Below are 26,071 nucleotides of genomic sequence, written 5' to 3' on the forward strand. Positions count from 1 at the left end.
AGAAAAAGGTAAGATCAAATTCCTATCTTAAGTTCATTGGTCTTCCTTGTTCTTGGCAAATCATGCTTGGACTGATTTCTTCACTAAAACCCCACGAATTAGTACAGTATTGAGCCTTTTCTCTTTGCATATTTGTATTTATTTCATTCTCCATGCTGTCTTTCCTATTGTTAACTATAACTAGATTGATAGCTTTGAATTCTATCTCAAAGGAAACTAACAAACTTTGGAACTTATTTCATAGTATTTTCGATGGCAATGGGTGCTTTAAGTGTGGATGCAAGGCCCTCTTCAAGATTGGATGATAAACTCTCTTAAAGCCAGTAATTTGCTGAAATTAAAGAACAAAAATAAAATGAGGAAATTCCTCAAGTTCGCTGAGCTAGAAATATTGACTTTTGTCTTTGCTCCTCTTGATTCCTGTTTACAATATAATGTCCTCTCCTCAACTCCTAATGTTATTTGGGCTTCACAGGGAAGGATCATTAACATGCGTCAGTTGTAGGTTTAATTGGCAATGTTGGGCAAGCCAACTACAGTGCTGCAAAGGCAGGAGTTATTGGACTGACAAAGACTGTTGCAAAGGAATATGCAAGCAGAAATATTAATGTGAGTTTTAAGAATCTTAATCTGTATTTTGGTGATTTGACACTTTCCTGGATTTATGCAGCTGATGCTACTTTATGTATATTAGCTCCAATGAGATTTTTCTAGGTAAATGCTGTTGTCCCTGGATTCATTGCATCTGATATGACGGCCAAACTTGGGGAGGATATTGAGAGGAAATTCTTGGAGGCAATCCCCTTAGGTGAGAGGCAAAATCATAAAAATCAAAATTTCTCATTATTTTTATATCCAGATTTTATTCCTTTGCTTGTTTTAAGAAGTATATGAAATTCACATGAATTGTTCCAAGTAATTGGGATTTTCATGAGTTCAGAAAACTAAATGAAATATTTCATAAAACAATTGATACTAACATTTATCATGCATTCAGGAAGGTATGGCCAACCAGAAGAGGTTGCAGGATTAGTAGAATTCCTGGCTCTTGGTCCTGCTGCCAGCTACATCACTGGACAGGTTTAGAATCTTCTTCTTCTTCTTCTTTTTATTTATTTTTTTTATAATTCCATTTGTTTTGAAAATTTTGACCAGTAGAGTTGTAGCCCAAATATCTTTCATTTAACTCTTTGTTGGGGTTGCTTTGATCATGCTAAGCGTGGGCATGGCATATCTTGGCATTGGTTTGACTTCACCTTGCACTGTCTTTGCCACAGCAAACCATGCCATTTGGCCTTTGCATAAACAGATGCCATGGTCAGGACAACACAAAGGCGTAGTCAGCTTCATCAAGCTGGCTAGCACACAAGGACCTGTAACTATGTGGTAATTTGTTAGCTAAAGAGAATTAACTTATGAGAAGCTCAATACTAACCAACCTCTTGATCAAGAGATGCCATAGTTCTCCATTGAGATATCAAGGCATGCCTTTCTATTATGCAATAGCTGGGGACCACTGAGCTTCCTGGACTCAGTTATTGTTATAATAAATTCCCTTGTTTCCCTATGATATGGTATCTGGCTATTTTTGTTGAGATTGTTAGTCTCATTGTCTGCTGGCCATGATGCTATCACACCTAGTATTGGGCTATTTAGTACCGGCAATGGAATCCATGGTGAAGCCCAGTCTTCATTTCATTTTCATGATTACTGAGTTATATGTTGCTGATTTGCAGGTATTCACTATTGATGGAGGAATGGTTATGTAAGTTAGATAGGTGCTTGTCTGGTTGAGCCTGAAATGTTTCTATGCTCCAGCATTCGTGTAGGCAGATTTCGTTCAAGTGGGTATGACTAGCTTGTGCTTGGCGGTTTTGACTTTATACACTTCTGTAACAAACAAATGCTTGAAGTTTTGATAGAATCTCATATGTTACCAAAACCGAACAGATGTATAACAGTTTTCCTAAGCATTGTTTAGCAAATGGAAATGTAGCTTTTGGGTTTTTCTTATTGACATGGCGTTTGGTTTAAACTGATAGTATTGAAGTTCATTCCGATTTTTAAGCAATCACATTTGTTTGGAACATGGGAATTGGGATATGTTCTACACCTTTTCAACTGCTCATGAATTCTTTTAGGGTGCATTTAATTTAAACTCGAGCTCATATAGGAACGAATTTCACAACGGTTAGATTGAATATTTACATTTAGATTTGTGTATTTTTGAAATTGAAGTATTTGAATCTAAATGCAAGTGCTTCATTCTCATATGAATTTGAGCTTATCGTAGCTGCACCCATTCTTTTATGCTAATATGGTCGCATTTCCATCTTAGATATTAATTAATTATCCATTACCGAAGTACCAGCACCATTAAATTCACCCACCATAGTACGTCTCTTTATCTTGCAATTGATGGTGACAGAATTGAAAGGCCATAAGTACAAGCTAGGATATTCCTCCTGCGCAGAACTCTCACCTCTCATGTTTCTGTCAATCTATGCTTTTAAGCTTCTTAGCTTTAAAATATCCTCATCCTGGCTTTGGTTATTCAGAATCCTCTCTCCCTCTCTTTCTATGTATTGAATTCCCTGCAGCTGGAACTGACATGGATACCAGTACCACAGTTCTTTACTTCCTTCGTTATGTTTCTCTCAATTCATCTCCTTGCTTACATTGTGATTTTCAGGAACTGGAGTCCAAAACACACAGCAGAACTCTCAATTTGTTTCATTTCCCTATCTCATGGTACTCCTGCTGTTATCTTTGCTATGCTTGTGCTACTCCACACCTAAACCTCACATACTTTTGCTTCTCCAAACTCTACCTTCCATAAATGAGTCCTTGAGTTCAGTATGGCCTATTTCTCGATGGATGTCTTACACTACATAGTTTTCTTCCCTACTGAAATTCTCTTCATTCTTCACCATCTAGCAACACTGTGACTTGTCGATATGTGGTTCATCATGGAGCTTACGGGATTCTTGTGCTTACTATGTACTCGCTGAATTTACAAGTCTTTGCCAGAACCATTGCAGGTTTCAGGAAAGCTGATGTTTGATTCCTAAATGGGCATGGATTTCTTGGATGGTTGTGATAATAACTGCAATTTTGATTAGCATATTATGGGTTTCAAATCACTGGATAGACTGGTTGAGAGAGAATTCAGTTTTGAGCAGGAGAATGTAAGGTAGATTTGTGAGTTCTTCTGGCTTTAGCTACAACACATTACCTGGAATTGTTGAAAGGTAAGTTCATTTCCTACGCTTAACATCTAAGTGAATTCTTATCCTGTTTTGCCGCTGCAAGCCATGCTTTGGCTTGGCCAGCTGGCCTGGCATAAAGAGATGCCATTGTCAGGATCACACAAGGTGAACATGCTGTAATTGGTGTGGTTTTAAATTGGTTAGCTAAAGAGGAAAACTCATTGAAAGTTCAATGCTAACATTTTCATCAAGCGATGCCCATGGTTTCCTCTTATCAACTCATCTTTATTGTTTTAATCAATTCCTTTCTTTGGATTTGGTATGGTTTCTGTTGGCCTCTGGTGGAAATGGACATTGTTGGGCAGGGCAATGCCAACACTAGCTACATTTCCTGTTGGGTTGAGCCTGAACTGTTTCTAAGCTTCAGCTTTTGGTCGGATAATTATTACACGTGGTTATTCAATTTTACAAATGTTTTAATAAAAGTTATTAAACCTTAATTTCATGAGTCACTGTAATTGAAAATAAAAAATCTTTAGGTTAAATTATTGACTGATCAATTATTTTACAAATAAAATTATATAATAAGTGGTTATGAATCTTATTTTCTTTTTTTAATAAATTAATAAAATAAGATAATTTTATTTATAAAATAATTGATAGAGAGCTTTATAAAATCACATAATAGTTAAATAAATTTTATAAAAGAAATTAAAATTTAAAATTTTTTATAAACACTTATAAAATTAAGTAATTATGTTTGATATTTATTCGCTTTTAAAAACCAATCCCAGATAATAATTCCTTGAACAGGACAATCAACCATTGGCATGAATATTTTCATTTGAAGTATTCCTTTTATTTTTTCTTAGGTGTATTATGGTAACGTGATATTGGGAACCTTCTTAACTACATAATTCAATTAAGGTAACAAGTTAGCCGCCAGGTTTAATGGATAAGTTATTCATTAATAATTAGGTTTGAGTAGTGATGTGTTTTGGATTTGTCCACAAGGGGAAGTTGGATTTAAAACGGATAAATCTTTCCATTCTTAAATGGCCTTGATAAAATGTTCTTAAATCTGTTCAAACTTCTCTTTTTTTGTTTGTTTGTTTTTTTTTTTTTAATTCCAAACTTCTTTTAGTTTGGTTATGCTAAATTGAAACTTGGAAGAAAAAGAAGGCATGCAAAGTGCAAACTAAGATATGATTATTGGGTGGCCTATCCATTCTATCACATCCGAATAAGAATCAAGTACGACTTCTTTTTTCTTTTGAGAATAAGAATTAAGTATAACTTGCCCGTGCAGCAACTTGCCTTCCAGTAAAACTTTTTTTTTTTTTTTTTTTTTTACACCCAATAACATTTGATTGGAAAATTTGTTAGATTTTCCATCTGGAATATTTATTAAACAACCATTATTGTAATATAATCATCAAGTCCACCTACCATATTACACTTTTATTTTGTAATCTTGACAATGATAGAATTGATAGGTCATTGGTACAAGCTAAGATATAGGGGTGGCCAAGTATGGTTTCGAATCGGAACTGAATCGGATTTAATTCGGTCAAAATCAAATCAAAATCGATTAAAACTAAAATCGACTTCGATATAAATTGAAATCATTCTTTTGCGGTTTAATTCAGATTTATATTTTTTATAAATTGTGAACCGGTGATTTCGAATAAGATTATACCGATGGTTTCGAACCGAATCAAATCAGCGGTTTAAATACAAAAAATATTCAATAAATACCTCATCCCATTCTTAATTCATTTATAAAAATCTTAAATTCTCTATACAGTTATTCTCTATACTCTCTTATACTTTCTAAATTTATTTAAACAATTATTTTCTATACTCATTTTAATTTTCAATACTCTCTTAATTTCTTTATTTTATTATTTTATACACTCACTGAAATTTTCAATACTAACTCAATTATTCTATTGTTATTTTATATCCTCAATAAAATTTCCAATTGCCTCTATTTTATTTTTTTTTCCTCTTTTATACTTTTTTAAATTATCAAATTATCATACAATTTTTAGAAAAATGGCAAGTAATAGAACTGAAAACTTTTGATTCATATAAATTTCAAGAGGATACATTGGCAAAATTAAGTTCATGCACATTTTTTTAATTTCTTTTAGAAAATTAATTTTATCTCTAATTTTTTGATAAATTCAAGTCTTTTTTTATTAAATTCTCTTAAAGATAAATTAATTTCGTTCTTTTTTTTCTTATTTTATTTTGATTGAAAGATTTTTAAGAAAAATTAAAATATTTTTATAAATATAACTTAATTCTAAATTAATAAAAAAATTTCCTAATTTTTTTATCTAAACTATCCTTAAACCGTCCCTAATCCGTCTTCTAAACTGTTTTGAACTATCATTTTTTAAACCGTTTTTTAAATTATTTTAAATCAAGGTTCGATCCGTAACTGGGAATTCAGGAATCCTCATCGTCTTCTAAATTGTCTTATGATAGTTTCATGTTGGTTCATAATTTCATTGAACCTGAATCTGATGGTTCAAAAATTGTAACCAGTGGCCGCCCCTACTAAGGTATTCTCTCGCACAGAACTCTGACACTTCTCTTCTTTCTCTCTCAATTTAAGCTTTATTAATTTCTTAGCTCCAAAATATCCTCATGCTTGCTTCAATTATTCAAAATCTTCTCTCCCTTTCACTGTGTACTGAATTCCTTGCAGCTGGGGTGACATGGATGCTACACTTCTTTATGCCCCAATCCTGCCCACATCCTTCATTATGTTTCTCTCCATGTATCTACTTGCTTACTTTGTAATTTTCAGAAACTGGGATCCAAAAAGCAAAGCAGAAGCTTCAAGCTCTTTCCTGTCCCTAACTCATGGAACTCCTGCTGTTATCTTTGCTATCTATGCATTACTCCACACCCAAACCGCACAAACTTTTGCTTCTCCAAATTCCACCTTCCATGATAGAGCTCTTGAATTCAGCATGGCTTATTTCTTGATGGATCTCTTACACTGCATAGTTTTCTTCCCTACTACTGGCATTCTCATCATTCTTCACCATCTAGCAACACTCTATGTGTTTGTGACCTGTCGGTACATGATTCACCATGGAGCTTATGGGATTCTTGTGCTTCTCATACTTGCTGAAGTTACAAGTCCTTGCCAGAATGTGTGGATCAATGCAAGTTTACGGAAAGCTGATCTTCCTGCTGCTGCAAGATTGTATGAATTCTTGTCTCCTCCTTTTTTAGCCTTTTATTCAGTTGTTAGAGGTATTCTTGGTCCACTCTTCATGTTCAAGATGGGGTTGTTTCATCTAAGTGGAAAATCTAATGGTTTGATTCATGGATGGGCATGGATTTCTTGGATGGTTGTGATAGCAACTGCAATTTTAGTTAGCATATTATGGGTTTCGAATCATTGGATAGACTGGTTGAGAGAAAGAAGCCGTCTAGCACAGAAGAAGTTTACGTAGAATTTTGTGGGTTCAAAATTGGCACTAGGGCATTTGTGGATTTCAACAATTCCTTTTACCTTGAGGTTTTGTAATTGTACTGATGACTGGAGTAGTGAAAGAATATCTATTTGTTAATGAATTTGTTTTAAGGAGATAAGAAGGTTGTTTCCCATTTGTTCGTGACATGTCCTGCTACTGCATACCAAATTAATCCAAGTCATGACTATCCTAATTGGGGCACCTTCTCTAGCTTCCATTCTAAGGGGTTAGGTTGATTTGAAGATATCAAAAACTGTTCTAGAAAACATGAAATGAATAAAATAATAGCACTGATAGCAAATTACTAGTGCAATTAAAAAAAAAAAAAAAGAACTGATTAATGAGCATGGTGTTGCAATTAGAAATAAAGACAATAAATCATGAGTGATGAGACCCTGCTGACTTGGCCAAACTATGCAATTAATTGTAACATTAATGCAGATTTACTGCAATGGATGGAGTTTTGTGAACTCACCAATTCATCTAATAAGTTGAACTATAGGTATGTCAGATCTTTAATTCTCATCTTGTGAGCCAACTGCCATATCAATGCGCCATAGAAAATTTCAATCCAGAACTCATATTCCTATGATTGAAGCATTCATCTTGTCAGCACTCCCATGGTAGTTAAGCTCTACAAAGGTGCCCCCTCCTCCCTTAGGCAATCTTCCTGGGTTCATACAAATTGCACTTCATTTGCTCTTCCCCTTCACGACGGTACCTACGTCCGCAAAGTTGAAACCAATCTTTCAATCACAATACCAATAGCATTTTGAGAATTTTTTTTTTTTATATGTATATTTTATTTTACTCCAGCTTTGAGATTTGGACTACGACGAAAATGATGGAGATGCCGGCATAAATGTTTACCTTTATAAAGTACTTCATGTCTGAAAGTAGAATAAGAATATCGGGAATTGAGGTGATAAGAAGAGCTTCTAAAGCAAGTGAAAAATCCAGTGGAACATCTTCTGTTGGTGGATATAGTGGATAAAAGCTGTTCCAATAATAAGAAAAGGGTTTTAAATTCTCCAAAACTCTGATTTTCTGAACCTACTAAAATATCAGATTTTCAAAAAGCTTGATTTTAGCTTATGCTTGCGCTGGCTAAGAATATGATTTGCAAGTCTGCTCATTCGATCACTCGGTGTTCCATCTTTTGAATTTCGTGACATCTCCTCTCCATTAAGCTGTTTTAGAATATCCACTGTGCAGCAACCTACTTTGACCTGAAATTAGAAATTTTAGCAGATCAATTCCTCTCATGCTTTGATTCACACGCATATTTATAGAAGAACCGACGGCACCCATTTAAGATCTGAAAGTACCCAATGCTTATCTACTTGGCTAATTGAATACAGGAAGTTCTAAGTTGCTTAGCTAATTGAATTCATAAAACATATATAGTTCAATTTAGTAGCTACTCAAAACAACAGTTTGAACATCTGTTTTTCAGGTATGTAAAACAAGAACTTGCAATAAAAGATGAATTTTTAAAGACTGGAACAGCATGCTAGAGAGTCTCAATGTATAAAGCATCAGAAATTGATAGTCGCCACTCACCATTTTACCTGATTTGCTGAAAAGAGACTGGTTATCTGGTAAGGGAACAAAATGATTTGAAATGTGTCGATGACTTGCTTATGGTAAACATTTAGGGAACAGCTTCCGGTTGCTAAAGATGAAATCCTCAGTTGTAGATCATGTACCTGATGTTTAATTTTGGGTTTATGAACTCAAAAAAATATACTTCTGAATATCTACCCTTCTAAGAATCTCCATACAAAATATCTCCCAAAGCTCCTATCTACAGTTCCTTTCTTAATATCTGGATGTTTAGAGTCAACAAATGGTCCCAGCTGAGAAAAATGCCAATAAGTCAACAATAGATGCCTCTCTGGCCAGGTAAGTACAGCAAATATGATGCTGCATATGAAAGATAGTGATTTCAAACCAGAATAAGCAACAGTGATAGTTTTCTGCTTGCATATGCCAGCAATTTTGGCAGAGGCTCAAAAAATAAGTTGTCTGTTGTGGTAAAAGGGCCAGAATCAGTAAGCTGTGAATAATTTTATAGAAACAAAGTTGCTGATAGAATTGGGACAGAAGAGAATTGGTGTCAAAAGTTGTGAAGTTCAAGTTTCTACAAATTTTGAGCAGAATCCAAACTCTCTGCACTCTCATTTGCTAAAATTTTCCCCAAATGAAACTTGTATGTCGTTGTTGACTGTCTGCAACTCAAGTCTTCATTCACTGATTCCTCAAAACACTATAATTTGATTGGAACTAGGCACCTTGCATGGGTATAATCATTGTCGGTGTAACTTCATTCAAGTAACATGAAGCTAACACTGTGTAAAATAAACAAAACTAGCCTCTCATATCCAATTAGCAATTATACTAAATAATTAATGAAGAATAATTGATTTTTTAGTAAATGGCTTGAGATTGTAACAGCAAGTAAGGGCTAATAATCAAAGCAGATTGGAAAGCTAAAGCATCAGCTATGGCAAATACAAGTGAAAATAGATTAAGGAGAAAATGGAAGAGCTTTACATTCCTTGAGAATTTCTTCTTCGTTGTCCATTGTGAACCCACTTTTGTTGAATTCTGTTTTCATCTCATCTTCCATGTTGTTCTCGATCTCTCTCTAGGTTTGCTGAGAGTTGCGGAGAATTCAGGGCAAATGAGAAAAGTGGCGGGAAAATTTTTGCTTGGGAGAGAATGCATCAGGGATTTATTTTGGTCAATTATACCCTCCCTCCTTTGCCGTTATAACAGAACATGCCCTTCCCTGATGAGTCCGATTCGGCCCATCATAATTTTTTTTTTTCAAAATAAAAGTGGAAGGGTGAGTATTATTTGATTTGAATCAAATAAATTAAATCTAACTATTTTAATTTAATAATTCGATTCAATTTTTAAAATAATTCGGTTTAATTTGGTTTGATTTTATATTTTAAGAATTTTCATTATTTCAGTTCGGTTTGGTTTTGAAGAAAAAAATTAGTTGAATTGAGTCAAATCGAATTCTTTTATTGATTTTTTAAATTGATTTATTTTTATAGAGAATTTATGAATTATATGTAATTATATATATAAATTATTTAATTTCATTGATTAATGGTTATTAGGTTCAAACCAAAGTCAAATTAAATCAACTAACTTAAAAATCAAATCTAAATTAAAAATAATTAAAACTCAAAAATCGATCGGTTTGAATTGAATTGAATCAAAATAGAGTAGTTTAATTTGATTCTATTTTTCATTCATTTCGATTCAGTTTAATTTCTAAAATATGGTAATTCAGTTAATTTAGTTTTAATGATTGAGTTCAGTTTGAAACGAATGCTCAGCCTTAAAAAAGTTCATTGATAGGCCCTAAGAGGGCAAAGAAGTAGAGGGTTACAACAGAAAGAAAAGTCCCTCAAAACCTTGGCAGCTAGACAATGGACGACTCTGTTTCCTTGCCTTTTAACAAAGGAAAAAGAAACTTGATTTACATTTTGAGACAAAATTCTAACATCATTAATGATCCCTTCAGCATCAATAGGGCTAGAGTTTCCCTCTAAGGATTTAATCACTATTTGAAAATCTCCCTCCACTATGACCTTGTCAAAACCCTTACTCTTAGTTAACAAGAGAGCATATTGGTTGTCCAGACTCTCTAAAAGAAGAGAATATATGATTACATGAAGTCTTTTGACAGACCAACCACTAAGGTGCCGAGATGATTTCCGACTACACAAGCAATCGACCCCAAATTTTGAGACTTGCTGACTCTATTGTCAAAATTAATTTTAATCCAACCCATTGGAGGAGGGGAAAAATGAGCATTTTGAGGCTCTGGATTGGGGCACACTTGCAGGCTCTTACTTTGGGCTGCTAGAAAATCTTCCATATTATTTAGAGCCTAAAAAACCACTATTTGGGGTTGAATATCCTGCTGTCTAAAGATAAAAGCATTCCTTCTTTTCCAAACTTGCCACAATAGGAAAATAAACATTGTAACATAGCCTGATTAATCACTTTGATTACTAAGACAAGCCATGGACTTAAACCAAACATCCATCATGTTGGATCCCAAAAGCATAGATAACCTTACCCTTAAAGGAAAATTTAGCCATACCTTACTAGCATGTGGACAATAAAAAAATATGTGTCAGATAGTTTCTGGCGTACTACAAGCTTCACATTCAATTAGGATGTGCAACAAATATTTGTTCAACAGAACCTTACAAGGCAGATGCTCTTTGAGCAGTTTTTATAAAAAAAAAATTATTATTTTATAAATTATTAAAATCTATGTTTTTAATATATTATTATTTCATGTCATAATATATATTGAATTGGGCTTTAATTTTGAATAAAATTATATCTTAAATTATATTAAATATATAGTTATGATCTATTGAAACCAAATAAATTATTAAAAAAAATCAATATAATAGTAAGTGCTTGTTATGTTTGCTTTCAACTTGCTAATAACCAAATTCCATTGTGTATGAGAGCGAATAAACTTAACGCTTTCTTATGAAAATCAATTTATAAATTAACTTGAACTTATAAGTATTTAAAAATTAAAATAGTTATATATTTTGTGAAAATATTTATAAATGACTAATGAACAATTGATATATTTGATTAAAAATTAGCCTATAAATATATTTACATTAAAATGACTGAAAAAATATTAAATGAGATTTATAATGAAATTTTAAAAATTAAATAAGGATAATATAGTAAAATACTTAATCAAACAAGTTAGCCTATTTTTAAAGTTTATAAGCTGATTTAATTAATTTATAAGTTAAGACAAATAACATCTTCATGTGTACCAGATACAACTAATAATCCCTCTTAATATCACAAACACCCTCTTTACAACCTCTTTACAACCGTTAAAATACACTTTCTTCTTGACACCTTTACAACCGTTAAATTTTGGCAATGTCTGTACGATTTCGTTTATGTACCACAAGTGCAATCAAATATAATCTGTTAACAGAGAGTTACTTTCAGAAGTTGTTCTAACCTTATTCATGAAACCCCTTTTACATTCCTCAAATAATAAAATTGGTGTAGATATTCTTCCACACAATCAAACATGAAAAATACTTCCTTCAAAAGAAAACACCTACAAGCAAAATAAACCAAAAAGAAAATTCTGATTGCCTAGTCTTTTTGTACAAATCAATTCAGGCTACCAGAGAAGCAGCATGCTTGTAACTCTGATTTTTCTGTGAATAGCTTATAGAATTTTCCACAGACAGACCTTGTGCACCAAAACAAAAATACTGGTTCATCAACTTCTTATTGATGGATGGTTCATGCTTCAGAGATGGATTCAAGCTCGAGGTTCCTGCAATATCAATACCCTTTTCTTTATCCAATGAAGCATGCGAAGCCATGGATGATACTGCAAGAGGACTTGAAGGTGGTTCAACTGAAACTGCTAATTGTGGCATTGGCTGAATGACACCATGTGTTAGCCCAGCGGTAAATTTCTTTCTGGCTAATGGACTTGGAAGACTATTTCTGAAAGAAAATGCCCTTTTGTTGCTTGAAAGGCATGGCATTTTTGAGTATCTCTGCCTAAGTGGAATCGGACGGTCTTCCAAACTTCTTGATAAACTAAATGAGTCTAAAGAATCATCATCTGCTAACTTTGCACCAACAGCTTTTTTCTCTTTCTTCTTCGGCCACTGGAGAAGAGACTTTAGGTGTCTTGCCGGATTATTTACAGAAGCTGACTTTTTATTATTCATCAAGTTAGCTGTGTCAAATTCACTTGCTTCACTCATGCATGTACTGTAATCTACACTTGTTAGCTCACAACTGGCATCAGATGCATTTTCAATACCAGTGTACAAGAATATTTCTGCATCAGGAATTCTGAAAGAAGTGCCAGGACTACATCCTATGCCTTGCCCTCTTAAATGGAAAGCAATAGCACTTCTAGCCACATTATCCTGACAATTAGAGATCCCTCCAGCTGAAATCAGCTGCTTGATTAAAATTTCAGAAGAGGCTGTTCTCGGCCGTTGCTTGAGGAGATCTAGTGGAGTCATGCCATCAACATCTCTAACATTTAAATCAATTGTTGGTAAAGTCATGAGAAGTTCCACCAAATTGGATTGTATGTTCTCAATTACAGCCATGTGAAGGGCCGTTCTTCCATCATTGTTCCTGACATTGATGATCCCTTGGATGTTTACAATCTTACCGCTTACTAACTGCTTTATGAGTTCTATCTGCCTATCTACTCTGTGGAAACCTGGGGTTCGAAATCCTGACACTGCCATATGGAGAAAAGTATCTCCATAGTTATTTGTTTTGGCGATTAATGAGGGAGATGCATGTATCAGAACCTCTGCCACAGCTAAGTAACCCCTGTAAGCAGCTACATGTAATGCTGTGTTTCCTTGATAATCAGTGGACGTGATAAAGCCAAAGGATGCTACAAGATCCTTAACTACCTGTACAAGTAAGATGATAAACTTAGTCCAATTAGTCATTTTCCCTAAAGATCCAAGAACAGTCTTAAGACGGTGGACCATGAGGGACAAGTTAACATTTATCTCCCCACAATCATAGATAAGAATGGAAGGATGTCTAATCAAAATGCATGGGAAAGGCTTTAGATCCTAAGAATCCATACAAAATGATCAATTTGTCCAGAGTCATGATATCTTATATACTGTCCATTTAACAAAGGTGAGAGTGAGAAAGTGAGACTATTGGCCAATTCTTATAGGTTAGACTCTATTGGCCAATGTTTAAAAGAAAGTGAAAATGGGAAACTCTTACAATAATAACCCACCTTGCAGAAATGAAGGTGAGATTGAGAAAAAAAATTGTGAAGAACCGTAAGTAGATGTGCATATCCAAGGGGATAGTACCCATTATGCCTAGAAGAGGCTGATACTCATTTCACAGCTTGGAGTTTTTATTTCAAAAAAAGCTCAGTAATAAAGGAATTTCATTTGCTGGAAATGGAATTCGTCTTTAAATGGGATACTGCAGGATACAAATTTCAACTTTCAAGTATAGCAGTACAAAGACAATGCAAATTTGGGTGACAATCAATAGAGCCTAATTCCAAATGAGTGTTCGGTTGTCTTTAGCTCTTGGAGTGAGCATGTCCAAGTCATGCCTATCAGAATTTGAATTTCTTCCTAATTTTCTACCAGTTCCAGATTTCCTATCCTGCATCAAAACTTTCAACTTAAATGCATAAGCAAACTTTAATGTTAATCTATTCTCAGAACAAAACTGGAGAAATTAAGTCAATTGTAATTCAGAAATCTATCACGCTCTCAAGGGAACAGCAGAACACCCTGGCAGTAGAGGTTTGGGATTTCCTTCATGATGTATCCGATTTTGTAGGAAGGGGTGTGGAAAGGGGGACTGCAAGCCCATAACATGTAACCATCCAAAATACCAGAAAGAAAAATCTTGAGATCTATAATTTAGGACTAGCCTTAAAAGCTTAAGCTTCAAGAAACTGAAACACGACCTGAACGATATGCTTGCAAACTAATACACATTCCAAGCAAGAATAAGCTAATGGTAACGATATGCTAGCAAACTACAACGATAAAAATTCAACTATAACAACCAGAATACAAGAATCAGTGGATAAATGAAAGCGTCTGATAAGCATGTAATGAATACGCCCTACCTCAACCTGCCCTCTGCCTGAGGCAGTATGCAAGACAGTGGACCCTTGAGCGTCTTTATAAACAAAGACATCAGAGCAATCTCTAAGAAGCTCCTTCAAAATGTCCAAATTACCACCTCTAGCCGCAGCATGAACAGCCCTATTCATCATCTCCTGTCTAAAATCTGAATAATTCTCACCCAACTGCTCCTCCATCCCTTTTCCAGAGTTAAGGCCACACCTCCTTGACATTGAGAAATCAAGCAGGAGCTTGAAAACATCAGAATTCTTGCTCCTGGCTGCAGCATACAGTATATCAGTAACACCATATTCTCCTTCGCCAAAAACAAGAAGAGGATCTCTCTCCAACAATTCCTTGACGAAGCTCACATCACCAGCTGAGGCAGCAGTGTACAGGAGCCAACCACCATAGCCAGCTCTAATGAGAGTGTTGTTACCTCTCTTTGTTTCACATTCTAGGAGTAGCTTCTTGGCCACCAAAGCACGGCAATTGGCAACATCATTGAACTGTTCCTCGTCATCCCAGACGGTTTCAAGGCGGCGAATTCTGCGAAGGGAGGTCAGTTTAATGAGGAGATTGGTGTCAAGGTAGAGAAGCTCCCTCACCAAGTCATAGTGACCATTGGCTGCCGCAAAATCAATCGGTGACGCATACCACCATTGGTCTCCTGTGCTTTCCCACCTAAGAGGGAAGTATGAAGGTGGCATTTCTGGCTAGAATTAGAAAACCCAATTCAGGTTTTGAAAATTTTTAAACAACAAAATACTCAGAATTCAAGAGTTCAAGAGAGTTGAGGATATGAGAGCAAATATACTAGTTAAAAGGCCATTATCCATTTATGATATGCCAATTAAAGCTTTAAACTTTAAAGCGAAAGTTAAAGAGAAAAAGCCAAACAGACTCATTCGTTTTTTACTTGGGAAAGTTCTCGGAAAGTAAACAAGAATAAAGAATCTTGGAATCGAGGAATAAGAATAAAGAATTAGCAGTACTTGGGAGAGGAACCATTAGATAATGAAGTGAGAAAAAAGAGAAACCCATTACTGTGATCCTAATGAACAGTTGATAGCGGGAAAAGGAGCAAGAAACGAAGCAAAGAGAAATTATTGTTCAGAAGAGACTGAACTACAAGAAGAAAGAAAAAACAGAGATTTTAAAAGTGAAATTTAAGAAGACAAAAGAGGAAAGTAAGATCACTCTGTTAAAGGAAGGAAGAAAGATACCAACCGTTTAACAGTTTGTTTCTGCAGAAGATAACAAAACGATAAAGAAGGGCCACTTGATTATGGATTTTGGTTAGGCTCTTATGGTGGAGAAAAAAAACTAGAACCTAAAAATAGTTGGCAGAAAAAGGCTTCGATTCCCTTAGCCAGTGAAAGTTACACAGAAAGAGAGAGAGAGAGAGAGAGAGAGAGAGAGAGAGCAATCAAGAAAAGTGGCGACTAAACATGAAAGGATTCTGTTCATTCCAGGAAAATAAGAATGGTGACAATGAGGAAAGTTTTGGGTCTACTGATAGATACTCTGTTGATATCTTTTGGCTTTTTGTATTAAAAAAGATTTACTTTGTTCTATATTTGCATTCCTCTCCTTCGACACTTTTGATTTTTCACTTTCATGCCCATTTTGCAATTATTTTTTCTGATATTGCCCCCTAACTCATCGCCAATTAATTCTTATCCAAATAGATTTTTTTTGAAAGAAAAGAAAATCAATGTTAATAGTCCAATAGTTTCTTATCAAGGCAGGCTGTCAGAATATTCTGTTGTACAGGTATTAATTTTCAGATATAATTGACTTCAATTGAAATACGAACTCGAGATTTAGGCATTAGTATCTTTAATTTATCTTAAGAAGTACATTAAGTTGTTAAGCTGGCCTGGCTCTGTTCTGTTCAATATGATTAACAGCTAATGCAACCTTATTACTTGAGTAATTAACTACTTGACTGGATAAATAAAGTGTTTAGGTAGCTTGGGAACACTGTAGGATGGAGATCAGATCCTCTTCAACTATTGGTGAATCAGATGCACATGGCTACCTAATTTATTTCCAGCCAACCAGGACCAGCCATGTTGGATATATTGGTTGTTGATGCACTCATCATCAATTTCATACAATTCAACCACATTCTTATTGCTTTCAAGACCAATTAAAGATTAAAATTGTCTGGTAGACTAATGAAATTCTCTTAATAGTTGCTTTGGATTTTTTAAGTTCTTTTCAGATACATAATTTTTTTTTTTGAAAGATGGGTTGATAAGATGTAATTTCAAAAAGGGAACAATGAGTGTCCAAGTGACCATGTCTTTAGTTTTTTCCAAAGCATAAAAGAGACAATATTTGATGCTTTCAAAGTTTCAATCAAACAAGTGGGACTACTGACTAGCACGGCTCATTGTCTCCACATTAATCATGAGATAAAACAATTGTAACCAATCCAAACATCCTTGAAATAGTCTCCACTAATGATGGATCCCCCTAATCTTGTTATTATTAATGTTAATGGCCTCGATTACCCCCAAGTAATGCCGGCTTCTTGTCTTAGCAACTAATCTTCTTGCATGCTTAGCTCAATTGCCCCATCAAATTTGGACAGTCTGCACCTATAACTGGGTGCAGTCCGATTCCAAAACCGGCAATTCCAGTTCAACGGGTTGGAAATTTAAGATCGAATCGAGAGGTTCAACTCTATTTTGATCTTAACAATCAAATCAATCAGCGGGCAGTTGTGTCACACATGATTCTGCTCAGCATCTTTAATCACTTATTACTAGATCAACTAGTTGGTTGCTCTTGTAAGATAAATAGATTACACAATATGAATAGATTTCAGGAATTGGTAAAAGAATAAAAAACTGACCCATCCTGCACGTGGCTGGGGCTTCATGTCATGGCCAGAAATCCATGGGGGCCTCCTTGTATACTTAGTGCTTGGAGTTGGTTTCATCTTTCAAGCATTTGGTTTTATTTCACCTCTCATCACTTATCCATCAGAAAACATTGGATCACGAGATCACTTCTTTATGGTAATTGGGTCACCTCAGACAAGAGCATGTGAAGCTGCATCTCCAATGTGTGCCGAATAGTTAAAAGTGTACAAGAAAAGATAAATTCAAGAACAAATGCTAAAAAAACAAAGACCTAAAGATAAAGAGACAAGAAGCTCCATTCCAGCTGCTTTACATCTTTCAACTGCATACCCAAGTTTAGCCTTCATAGTTATGTGACTTCACTTCAACATAGGTCAAGGAAAATAAGGAAAATCCTTACCGACGAATATCCTAATCAACCAATTCCCATAGAAGTGAGCTGCTCGTGTCCATCTTCATGTATAAGGCCAAAATGAGGAGACAAAAAAATAAGAGCACAACCAGCAGATCAATTATTTAAAATATAATTGCTGAAACCTTCCAAAAGTCTAGATCCAACCAATAGTTTCATTCCTTCACAGGAAGCTGGAAGGACTTATCAATTTCAATGAGCATATGTTTTTGTTCGAGGGAATCTTGGCTGTCAATTTGTGGATTCATTTTTCAAGGGTATTCTCATTTAGACAACAAGAACTGAATCATACTCTGGAATTTCCAAATATGACATCTCTCAGGCTGAGTCCTTAGTATTCTAGCTATCCCAGGTCGCTAAAATTAATTTAGTATATTTTAGAAGTAAAAGGTGCCCTAAATATAAAAGACAAGCCAAGGACCTCTAGGTGAACTAGCTTTAAGTTCAATCTCATCCAGCGGCTGCAAAAAAGCATTGCTCTTCTTCTTTTTTTTTTTTTTTACTTGGTTATTAATATGAACCTGCCTAACTCCATCTCAAAAACTAACTCACAAGGGGAGGTTTGCAAGCCCATATATATAACACCTAAGACCTCCCTGTAAAACAGATGTGAGACGCATCATTCTAAACCCCTTTAAACTGAACGTTTTCGTGAAGCAACTAAGGTCATAACTCGTTCATCCCGACCTCTCTCGAAGAACATCAGGGAACATTTGTACACGGCCCACCGACTCATGTAGAGTGAGGTTCTGATATCAAATGATATGAACCTGCCTAACTCTATCTTAAAAGCTAGCTCACAAGGGGAGGTTTACAAACCCATATACATAACACCTAAGAATTCTCTGTAGAACCGATGTGGGATGCATTAGTTATCGTAGCTAACCTTACACAAGGCATATTCCCTCATTTCACACGTGCATTATGTCCTCATTGTGTAATAATCTTCTTCAAACTTGAACTGCTATAGATTGCTCATGTCCAGACAAACACAGAATGGTAAGGGAAATTAATTACTAGCAAAAATTTGTTGTCTACACAAATCCTCATGCAAGAAGTTGAATTAAAATCATTCACACTGCCCAAAAGCATGCACATTCACAACACAGGAACCTTTAAGCAAAATAGGTTAAAAATGTCAGTTAACAGTTATTTGCAGTTAACTGACATGGAGACCTTCTGCTTTCAAGGCATCAGTAGCCCCTTCCCCTCTTGAGTGGGCACAACAAGTGGTTTAACAAGTCTACAGCTGGTATCACAATTGCCTAACTGGTGATCAGTTTAAATCTATCCACAAGTAGGAAGTGAACTTCTGTTGATTTCAACAAGATTGATGACACTAGAATTCTACATTTCTAACCACCAAATTTTAAAGGTCAAAAACTATCAGCAAATTGATGACCCTATATTCCTCCGAAAATTTGCTTCTTCTATTATTTCTGGGAATAATTGCAGAACAGAATCAACAGATTACATGAATTTCTAAAACTATGCAACAAAAAATAAAATTTGAGAAAATACAAGCTCAAAAACACATATTGCTTGGCCAGAGACGAGTCATTTTACCAGAAGTCTATCCTTCTCAAACCCCTTCCTTAGCCAGCGTCTTAGAAAAAAAATTGAGAACAGTATAAAACAATAATAAAGAAAAGGAAAAAAAAAAAAAAACCTGCACATCCTTGCCTCTTATGTTTATAGTTTCTGCATGACAATCTCAATTTTCTTAGCAGCATCATATAAATGCTTTAACTTGACTTCTTCCAAGAGCAAACAACATGTCCGATATCTAGGCATTATATCTTTACCAATCATTTCCTCAAACAGGCAGTAAGCCCAATCACATTTGTTTGCTCTACAAAGTCCATGAATTAAAAGCGTGTAGGCTGATTTGTCAAGACTGAGATGATGCTTTTTAACCATGTCATCCAATAATTGACGCAACAAACTATCTATCTTACCAGTTCTAAAGCATGACTTAAGCAATGGGTAGTAAGTTTGAACATCGGGCTTACAAATCATCGAAGTTTCCATTTCGTTAAGCAGATTCAATGCCTTTAGTTCTTGAGCTTGATGGCATAACATGGCAATCATGGAATTGTATGTAGATGTATTTGGGGGAATGCCAGTACTTGGCATCTCTTCCTCAAAAACATGAACAGCTTCCTGTGGTCTGCCAGCTCTCCCTAGTGAATGGATCAGAGAATTGTAAAACAGCGCATCAGGTTTACATCCAACTAACCTCATCCTCTGGGCTATTTCTAAAGCCTCTTCATATTTCTCTGACTTTGCTAGCGCACTCATCACAGAGGTGTAAGTAACAACATTAGGTGTGGATCCCAGGGCGGCTTCCATTTCATCAAGGAGCTCATAGACCTTGCAAAAGTCACATCTACAGCAGTAGAATTGGATGATGGTGGAATAGCTTATGACACAAGGGAGAAAACCATGTCCTCTCATTTCCTGGATTGTCCAGTATGCTTCATCAACCCGACAGACTTTGCACCAACCATGAATAAAAATGTTAAATGTGTTAGCGTTTGGAGAAATGTGTGATTTGAGCTCCAAGAAGATCTCACGGGCTTGCTCCACCTTGCGTTCTTTGCAAAGGGTGTCCAGTAACAAGTTCATAGACTCTGTATTCTTCTCCAACCCAAAAGTTCCTAACTTGTCAAATACCCTTACAGCATTTTCCCATTGCCCTGCCCCAGAAAACCTTCTCATAGCCTTACCCACTGTCTTAAGTGTAACAAGCTGACCTTTCTTCATTTCCTCTAACAATGCCTCCATCTGATCCATTTGTTTCATTTTCCCCAGAATGTCCACCAATGTATCATAAGCTTCTGACTTATGCTTATAGCCACGCAACTCTGCCCATCTAAAGACACCCAATGCAGATTTCCAATCATCCTTAAAATGGAACAACAATCTGTTAACAAGGTCATGAGAAAGATGTATACTATTACACGTTTGATCATGCGCAAGAGATTGAAGAATCTCATCATGACTATTCCCAACTCGAACTTTCTCTACAAGAATCCCTATGTCAGATTGTCTTGTCGAGTTCAGACATTGTTCTTGACAATCAAGTTTACGCTTGGCAAAATGGGGAGTTTCAAAAGTTTCAACTAGGGAAGAAACAAAGACAGAAGAAAGAGCATGAAAGCTATGACCACAGTGAACAAAGTAAAGGGCACAAGAAAATGATGGGTCAAGAAAGACACGGGTAGTTCTAAGGCAGCTCCCAAGAAGTGAAACCATGGAGAAGGGCAAATATACACCTGCATCCCAAGTGAATTTAGAGCGTGATTAGAGTTCAATTAGATGCTCCCTAACTAAATTATACTAATTTCACCTCCTAACACTGGTTTCCAATTCCTGGTTTGAATTAAACAACCCCAAAGCTACGATAAAATTCGAAAATTGAAAAGGCAAACGCATGAACTTCACTAGAATTAAAAGGATGCTCTTGCAGAAATAAAAAATGAAAACAAAAGGGGTAAAAAACAGTGGAACGAGATGATGTTTGAAACCGTACCTGATGGATTAGAGAACACAGTGAGATGGCGGCTTGTCCTTTTTGGAGCTAAAACCTCTGGCAGGGGATTCGAACAACAGGGAAGCCAGAAGGTGAATCGGACCAGAAGCCATCCTTGCTAGCTCAGCCTCGAAAGAGAAATCAGGCCTCAGGCCCGGCTCTTCCAATTTCAAACAATAACAAATTTTAAGGCCAAGCCCAACCTACATTCAGACCACATCTTCAGTTACTATATTATTATTATTAATTTTAACTTACGAACAGTGTTTTTTTTTTTAATGAAACTCAATTTCGTGTCTAATATTTATTGAAATAGTTTAATTTAACCTATTTAATATTTTTAATTTAATTAATAACTTTTAATTTAAATTCAAATCAGTCTAATCTCTCCATTTAATTACAAGCATCATTTTTCTAATGTTCAATTATTTTTTATTTTTTAATATTAAATTGCTAGTTTTATTTTTATATAATTAATTAAATAAAAATATAAAATTATTATTTTTATTATTCAATATTATTAATTAAACTGAAAATATAAAAAACTTTTTATATTTTTCATATAATTAATTAAATATAATAATTATACTTAATTAAATTGAAAAATAATAAAAATATATTTTTTATTTTCATATAATTAATTAAAATCAAATTATTACTATAATTGATTTTAATTATTTAAATTAGAAAATATTATTTATATATTTTCATGTTTTTAATTTAAAATTGGAAAATTATAATAAAATAAAATTAAAAATATAAAAATATTATTTTTTATTTCCATATTAGAACAAGTAAAATATAAAGAATTAACTAATTATAATTATTTAATTAACATTAAAAAAATTAACTAAATAATTAATATTAAAAAATAATTAACTTTAAAATATTAAAAAAAAAGTAACTTGCGAAATGGGTGAGTTACACATTCTTAAGAAGGAAAAGCTCTCATTTTTATTGACTGAATAAATATGTAATATAGTTATAATTGCATTCCACTTTAATAATAATAATAATAATAAATTCATTAACAAAATATCTCAAAAAATTTTGCTAATTATTTTATGTAAATTAAATATTTCACAATGTTTAATTATATTATATCAAATGTGAGGAAGGAATTATAATTAATTATCTCATGCATTTACTTCTTGTCACAACTAATCATAATCTTGCGCATTATGTAATTCTATTTAAATAATTAATTTTAAAATCATAACTTTAATCCAAATAACAATAAAATTTTAAGTCAAAGGAATTTTAATATTTATATATTATACGGAGGTTAAAATTTAATATAATAATTATTATATTATATGAACGTAAAAGAAAAGCCCAAGACAACCACAAGAACAGAAAACACAACGAACTAATGTAAAAATCATATGATACTTGTATCAACCAGGTGGAATTATTCCCAATATAACAAATATTGTTTTCAAACTCCATAGCTTTTGACAGCTAAAAACCATAAAACAAAATCAGACGAACTACACTCAATTTTTATTTAAACATCAGATGCTTGCATCTACACATTTGACTCATTACAGCACTCAATAATCATTGTCAACTTATTCAAGGCTGGGTGGAGGCCATGTGACGAATCAAGTCGAGCACGCGAGTACTGCAAACACAAATAGTTATGTCAAATGAGTGTTCCTTAAGAACCAAATTATAAGCTTTTGCAAAATGAATAGTGAAGTGATCGAATGGGAAGAGAAAATGGAGACATTACCTGTAGCCCCATTCATTGTCATACCAAGAGACAAGTTTCAAAAAGTTTTCATTCAAAGCAATTCCAGCCTTGGCATCAAAAATACTTGATCTGCAAAACAAATATATCTTAGATGAGGCAATGAAATACTGTATGCATGTGATCATATCGCAATTACAATGGAAAATGGTATAATCCATCGAAATGTTCTAGCGCATGGCATATATGCTTAGTTATAATGCTTAGCAGCATAGCGTTACTTAACCTGCTATCTCCAATGAAGTCGGTAGACACCACATCCTCTTCAGTGTAACCTAAAATTCCCTTAAGCTTACCCTCAGACTCTTCCCTAAACACCACCACAGTAAACAAGTAAATCAGTAACTAGCTAGGAAATCAATACATCCTACATTATGTAAAAGAGTAAAAAGAAAGAAAAGTTGAATACTTGATGGCATTTTTGACATCCTCATATGTTGCCTTCTTCTCAAGTCTGACTGTGAGATCAACAACAGAAACATCCACAGTTGGAACACGGAAGGACATTCCGGTCAATTTTCCATTAAGTGCTGGGAGAACCTTTCCAACAGCCTAAGTAATTGCAACAGCAGAAAGCACAAATTACTCGAACAGATCAAGTAGCCAAAAGGGTACTCTCATGGTATAGCCATTAAAGAACAAACAAACCAAATAAGATATTTAGTTTACCTTGGCAGCTCCGGTGCTGCTAGGAATGATGTTGAAGGAGGCGGCTCTTCCACCTCTCCAGTCCTTCATTGATGGCCCATCAACAGTTTTCTGTGTGGCTGAATCACAGTGTTACAAGCAAAACAGAACCACTTGTCAACTTAATTCCATCCCATAGGTACACCAGCAACATGAACAAATATGTACCAAAAGCTTACCAGTAATGGAGTGGACAGTGGTCATAAGACCCTCAACAATACCAAACCTATCATGAATGACCTGTAAGAGAATAAGAGATTAACAAATAACCAATAACAGATAAGAAAAGAAAATTTTATTTGTTTTTCAACTAAATAAAGGCAATGCATTTACAAGGACAAATAATTGAAATTGAGAGTACCTTGGCCAAGGGGGCAAGGCAGTTGGTAGTGCAGCTAGCATTGGAAACAATATCAATTTCTGGCTTGTATTCCTTCTCATTGACACCTACAACAAACATGGGTGCATCTTTGCTAGGGGCAGAAATTACAACCTTCTTAGCTCCACCCTGAACAATAACAAAATGGCTGTAATCCCTTATCAATTAAATTTAGATCCAAAGATTTCTAGATCTCCACAACATTGTTCAAGACAATCTAATAACTATTCTGCAATTGAAATTTTAGATTGGAACAGAGTAGTGATATATATGATAAACTTATAATTTTACCAAATCATCCATCATAAATCTCCACAATATAGCATACATATCTATAGAAAAAAAAAAAAGGAAACATCTATCCAGAAATTAGACAAAAACAAATTATCAAGAACATGAAAGCAAAACAAGAGATCACGAAAGAGACCTTCAAGTGAGCAGCAGCCTTTTGCTTATCAGTGAAAACTCCAGTAGATTCAACAACATACTCGGCACCAGTCTGGCCCCATGGAATCTCCTCTGGGTTTCTACCAATTGCAAAAATAAAACATAGAACAGCTCAAACCCACCATTTCGATGCAACAAAAACACAAAACTGCAAGTGAGAAACAGGGTTCTTACCTGATCCCAAAAACAGCAACTGGCTTATCACCAAAGACAAGTGTCTTCTCGTCCTTGACCTTAACATCGGTGTGCTTCCAGTGACCATGAACTGTATCATACTTAAACATATATGTCTGCATTTCCACAAAACAGTATCACCCATTAGCAACAAAACCACACAAGCAAAGAAAAAAGACCCGGCAAAGGAAATTACCATGTAATCAGTAGAAATGAAAGGATCATTAACAGCTACAAGTTCAATATCATTCCTCTGAAGTGCGACTCTAGCAACCAAACGGCCAATTCTTCCAAACCCTAAAAACTCATTTCATAATATCAAAATCAAATCCCATTAAGCAACTCAAACACTAAAAAAATGCCTCAGATCAGAAAATTACCATTGATACCGATCTTAATCTTCTTATCACCAGCTGCAAAAAAATAAAATAAAATAAAATAAAAATCAAGAAACACAAGCTCACATTATTAATCAAAGGCAGCAAATGGATTGGAGACGTTACCCATTGTTAATAATTAAGAAAATGAAATTTGAAGCCGAGATTTTAGTGCACAGAGAGCTAATACAAAAAAGATTACAGCGACGAATGCAGACGCTAATCTAGGGTATATAAAGGAAGTGAAAAACCGGTGGTCACGTGAGAGTTTCGTTTCGTATGTTTTGAATTTTCTTGTGGAAAAATAAAGTCACGTGGGGCCACTGGTTGAGCTACGAACCTTGTATTGGCCGCTGAAAATTTTACCGTGGGTTTAGAAAAAGAAACTACACGCGCCATATGGCATCTGATGTTACCTTCTAATGGGTTAATAAGGAAAGTGATGTGCACTTCCCTTATTGATTGCCTTATTGAGAGCATGTATTGAATTGTTCTGGAATAGGAATATTCGCGGTTCATAGACTGATTATCCGGTGGGCTCGAAAGTTGGTGGACCGGCAGCTGGGAAAATGAGGGACGCGTGGGCCAATTACTGAGGTAACTCGGAGTTTGAATTTACTGCGGTGAGAAAAACATTTTACCGTTTCTTGATTGTTCTACGCTCCGCAACGAAAAGTCAAATTTTATGACACCAAGTTTTCTAGAACAGAATATTTTTCTTGTTTATGTTCAAAATAATAATAAATAATAATTTTCTTACCAACGGTATTTTAATTTAATTTTATTTAATATTAGAATTGTCATCAAGAAATTAAATTATTATAACTAAAAATTAATTTTAAATTAAATAATTCACAAAAAATAATTTTGAAATGCCGTTTGTTTAAAAAAAATTATTTATTTATGGATTTTTTTTGTAGATAATTTTCTATTTTTTTCATAATATTAAAAAATAAAAGTGAAATTATTTTTTATGTTTAAAATAGCTAAAAAATATTATTTTGTCAATTTATTCATGGGTTTGCTTTATATTATATTTT

At 34.5% G+C, this 26,071-nt stretch overlaps 4 protein-coding genes, 1 long non-coding RNA gene and 2 pseudogenes across 6 annotated transcripts; 3 read left to right on the plus strand and 4 right to left on the minus strand.

The window, feature by feature from the left end:
* The window catches only part of LOC110660150 (3-oxoacyl-[acyl-carrier-protein] reductase 4-like), a 4,320-nt pseudogene extending 2,307 nt beyond the window's left edge, over nt 1–2,013 (plus strand).
* On the plus strand, nt 1,951–3,709 carry LOC110660149 (TLC domain-containing protein At5g14285-like; annotated as a pseudogene).
* A 2,049-nt stretch (nt 3,710–5,758) lies between these two features.
* Nucleotides 5,759–6,805, plus strand: LOC110660206 (TLC domain-containing protein At5g14285). The gene has a single exon (XM_021818425.2). It carries the CDS (start codon nt 5,939–5,941, stop codon nt 6,686–6,688), a length of 750 nt encoding a protein of 249 aa, XP_021674117.2. The 5' UTR covers nt 5,759–5,938; the 3' UTR covers nt 6,689–6,805.
* Nucleotides 6,806–7,112: 307 nt separating this feature from the next.
* LOC131169667 (uncharacterized) lies at nt 7,113–9,423 on the minus strand. The gene is made up of 3 exons (XR_009140563.1): nt 8,273–9,423; nt 7,580–7,938; nt 7,113–7,430 (listed from the first exon to the last, which is right to left on the minus strand). It is a non-coding gene; the product is annotated as an uncharacterized LOC131169667 (long non-coding RNA).
* A 2,268-nt stretch (nt 9,424–11,691) lies between these two features.
* Nucleotides 11,692–15,902, minus strand: LOC110660205 (uncharacterized). Of its 2 annotated transcripts, none has more exons than XM_058128906.1 (3): nt 15,622–15,902; nt 14,394–15,103; nt 11,692–13,188 (listed from the first exon to the last, which is right to left on the minus strand). In XM_058128906.1, exons 2-3 carry the CDS (start codon nt 15,099–15,101, stop codon nt 11,908–11,910), a joined length of 1,989 nt encoding a protein of 662 aa, XP_057984889.1. In that variant the 5' UTR covers nt 15,102–15,103; nt 15,622–15,902; the 3' UTR covers nt 11,692–11,907. The 2 variants fall into 2 exon arrangements, with proteins under 2 accessions (XP_057984889.1, XP_021674116.2); XM_021818424.2 differs by having other exon boundaries at nt 14,394–15,107.
* A 3,189-nt stretch (nt 15,903–19,091) lies between these two features.
* LOC110660202 (pentatricopeptide repeat-containing protein At3g04130, mitochondrial) lies at nt 19,092–21,368 on the minus strand. Its single transcript, XM_021818421.2, has 2 exons — nt 21,215–21,368; nt 19,092–20,957 (listed from the first exon to the last, which is right to left on the minus strand). The coding sequence occupies exon 2, from the start codon at nt 20,935–20,937 to the stop codon at nt 19,372–19,374; it is 1,566 nt and encodes a 521-aa protein (XP_021674113.2). The 5' UTR covers nt 20,938–20,957; nt 21,215–21,368; the 3' UTR covers nt 19,092–19,371.
* A 1,216-nt stretch (nt 21,369–22,584) lies between these two features.
* Nucleotides 22,585–25,313, minus strand: LOC110660203 (glyceraldehyde-3-phosphate dehydrogenase, cytosolic). The gene is made up of 12 exons (XM_058128907.1): nt 25,158–25,313; nt 25,035–25,067; nt 24,851–24,951; nt 24,655–24,770; nt 24,461–24,560; nt 24,016–24,162; nt 23,834–23,894; nt 23,637–23,734; nt 23,377–23,519; nt 23,194–23,277; nt 22,950–23,039; nt 22,585–22,838 (listed from the first exon to the last, which is right to left on the minus strand). The coding sequence occupies exons 1-12, from the start codon at nt 25,159–25,161 to the stop codon at nt 22,790–22,792; spliced, it is 1,026 nt and encodes a 341-aa protein (XP_057984890.1). The 5' UTR covers nt 25,162–25,313; the 3' UTR covers nt 22,585–22,789.
* Nucleotides 25,314–26,071: the final 758 nt, after the last annotated feature.

The sequence above is a fragment of the Hevea brasiliensis genome, chromosome 10 (assembly GCF_030052815.1).
Source record: "Hevea brasiliensis isolate MT/VB/25A 57/8 chromosome 10, ASM3005281v1, whole genome shotgun sequence".
Taxonomy (NCBI): domain Eukaryota; kingdom Viridiplantae; phylum Streptophyta; class Magnoliopsida; order Malpighiales; family Euphorbiaceae; genus Hevea; species Hevea brasiliensis.